At 28.1% G+C, this 2,981-nt stretch overlaps 1 protein-coding gene across 1 annotated transcript in view; it reads right to left on the bottom strand.

Moving 5' to 3' along the window:
* LOC105619354 (transcription initiation factor TFIID subunit 4) overlaps positions 1–2,981 on the bottom strand; it is an 11,228-nt gene that overhangs the window by 5,495 nt on the left and 2,752 nt on the right. Inside the window, exons 3-9 of the mRNA XM_012200873.1 lie at positions 2,020–2,136; positions 1,533–1,865; positions 1,460–1,462; positions 1,051–1,233; positions 551–816; positions 238–404; positions 28–158 (exon numbers count right to left, since the gene is read on the bottom strand). Of these exons, the coding sequence (XP_012056263.1) occupies positions 28–158; positions 238–404; positions 551–816; positions 1,051–1,233; positions 1,460–1,462; positions 1,533–1,865; positions 2,020–2,136 (1,200 nt within the window). The remainder of the gene's footprint in view (positions 1–27; positions 159–237; positions 405–550; positions 817–1,050; positions 1,234–1,459; positions 1,463–1,532; positions 1,866–2,019; positions 2,137–2,981) is intronic.

Raw genomic sequence — 2,981 nt, 5'->3', positions numbered from 1 at the left:
ATAAATTTTAAGATCTATGAATTTTACCTTTATAAGATCTATCCTATGTTCTGTGATGACTGCTAACTTTTCTACTAAATTCTTTAACCTTTCTTGAACAGCGTGCGAAATTAATGCTGCTACTTCTTGATTGGGTTCTTCTAGTCCATGACTGGATGCTATAAAATAATATATCGTTATTAGAATTAACTTATATATTACTCTATCAATATATTAAAAAGAATAAAATTAAATTACCAATTTGTTTAATTCTTTGTTGTAATGGCGTCATGTGCAAAAATACTTCATCTTTACAAGATCGTATCTGGGTTCCAACAAATTCTGTAGAACCGAGTATTCTTTGAGATTCCTCCGCAAGATTAACACCACCCATAGCTGCTACATCATTTATGTCATCATCCGCCCTATATAATATAATAAATCATCACATATTGCACATTTATAATTATGGTATGCATTAACTTCATACATGTTTCTCGTATCTCCGTTAATTTGCTAATTTGCTCACAACAATCAACTATTTACAGCGCCCTTAGGTAATAAAACTTACGTATATCCTGCTGATGAAAACGTTTTTTTCTCTTTTTCCTTCGCAGCCGGTTTTTGAACAAGAGAAGGCACTACGGCTTTATTAACAGTAGTGGTGGTATTGAGTGTTTTTCCTTGCGTAGTAGTGATTGGTTTTACAACTGTGGTTGTAATTATAGGTGGTTTTTGCACAATAGGGGCAGTGGGGCGAATTCCAGTTGTTGCTACTGTCGATTTCACTGTATATGCTGCGGTAGGACTTCGAACCACCGTCGTTACTGGTCGAACCTAAAACAATGTAATTCTTATTATATATTGCACTCATAAAAAATTACAAAAAAAAACGCATAATTTCTAATATGTTATTAAAACAATTCCTCATATTTATTCCTATATTATTATACTAGTGTCTCATTTAATTAAGAAAAGATTAATAAATATATCTTACTTAGAATTTTATAAATTATTGTTTAGCTATATAAATATATATTAACGTTTCTAAACGATAAATCGAAACCTTACCAGCCTCTGTGGAATAGTTTGAACTGGTCGTGGAACTGTTGTTGTAACTACTGTTGCTGTCGTTACTGCTGTTGGAAGCGGTGTCATTACTCTCACTTGTGTTGTTGCTGTTGCAGTTGCTGTTACAGGAACGGTTGCTGCCGCTGCCGCTGCCACTGCTACTGCAGGTCTGTATTGTGATTGCTACAATATACAACATATAATTATGAGTTAGAAAATGATGTAATAATTCTGTAATAATATATTATTTGTATACAATTAATTTTTATTATACTATTAATATTATATACTTATGCTATTATTGTTATATACAAAAAATATACAGTTCGCAGTGTATCTACAAAACGACGCTAAGTCAACTTAAACTTGCAATCGATAATTTATCTCTTATGGTAAAAAGCTGATTCACCTGCTTTATATTCAAAAATACAATTAATATTCACTCTGTATTTTTCGTATATCATGTACAAAAATTATTTTACCGTAATAGTTGGAACAACAGCCGACGCTATAGAAAAAACAACATTGGCTGGAGGAGGCTTTATTCCCTCTATGACCAATTCCTTCGTGACGAGTGATTGCCGTAAAAGAGGCAAACTTTTCTTTAAAAATCCAATGAGACATGGTTGTGGTGAAGCATTTAATAATTTTTCAAGTCTGTCACAAAATTCTTCTGGCTCGACCTTAGTATCAATCAGTTCTTGTATCAAAGTTCGAACATTGCGTTCCACTGCTTTAGGCTCTCGACTAGATAACTCTAATAAGTTTGCTAAGAATTTACGGCACTTTTCTTTGGTATTATCAGTAGTTTGACGCTAAAAAAAAAGAGACATTATTTACAAATAGTATATGAAATTAAATCATTTTAGTCTATAAAATTTAGTTTTATATGAAACTTTTCAAATAAAATAGACATCATTATTAATTTGTAATTTGTAAGGATTTCAGCTTAATAGAGATAAAATATACCGGTGTAGAAGTTTGAGCTGTTTGAACAGTGGTAGCCGTTGGTGTAGAAGTAGTTGTGGGTGCAGTAGTCACTGTTCCTGGGGTTGTAGTAGATGTAGTAAGAGTAGGAGCAACAGTCTGTAGCAATGTAATATTTTTACAATACATTAATGTCATTGAAATGTTAAAATTATATATAAATCATAAAATGTTATATAAAAATTTATGTTCATGTTACATTTATGTTAAATAAATAATTAATAAACTTACATGCAAAAATAATAAATATAAATAAAAGAATAAACTTAATTTTAAATATTATTTATTATATATATTATAATCATATTTAAAATAAATTTTGCAATATAAGGCAAAGTGAATCATTGAAAATTTATGACACATATTTACACATATAATAGTTTTCCTACTTAATATTAACAATGCAATTTTGAAATAACATTCAAATAAAATTGACTGATTTTATGTATTACATTTAAAATTACAAATATAAACAAATAAAAAAGGATTTGTTAAAAATTCAAAAATATAAGGTAAAAATATATAAAATTACTATCTTCATAATTTACTGCATGCAACTAGAACTTTTAAAAATTCTATATTACTACATTCATGATAAATTGCATCTATTTTTCCGACATGCATGCCAAGATTTAGAATAGTCCTCCTATCAAAGTTTTAACTCGCTGGCTATTGCAGATAATCATAATCATAAGTTTTAATACATTACTTTTAATATATTTTATATAAATCAATAACTTGCATTAAGTAATTTGACTTCAAGATGTATAACAGCAATATTCATACTTATAATTAATAATTTTTATATATATATATATATATATATATATATATATATATATATATACTACTACACACATATATATATATATATATATATATATATATATATATACTATACTATATATATATAATATATTACTAACGTACGTACTTTACGTTAC

Source organism: Atta cephalotes (genome assembly GCF_000143395.1).
Source record: "Atta cephalotes unplaced genomic scaffold scaffold00021, whole genome shotgun sequence".
NCBI classification, from domain to species: Eukaryota; Metazoa; Arthropoda; class Insecta; order Hymenoptera; family Formicidae; genus Atta; species Atta cephalotes.
Note: the sequence above shows the minus strand (reverse complement) of the source record. Positions and strands in the feature narration are given on the sequence as shown.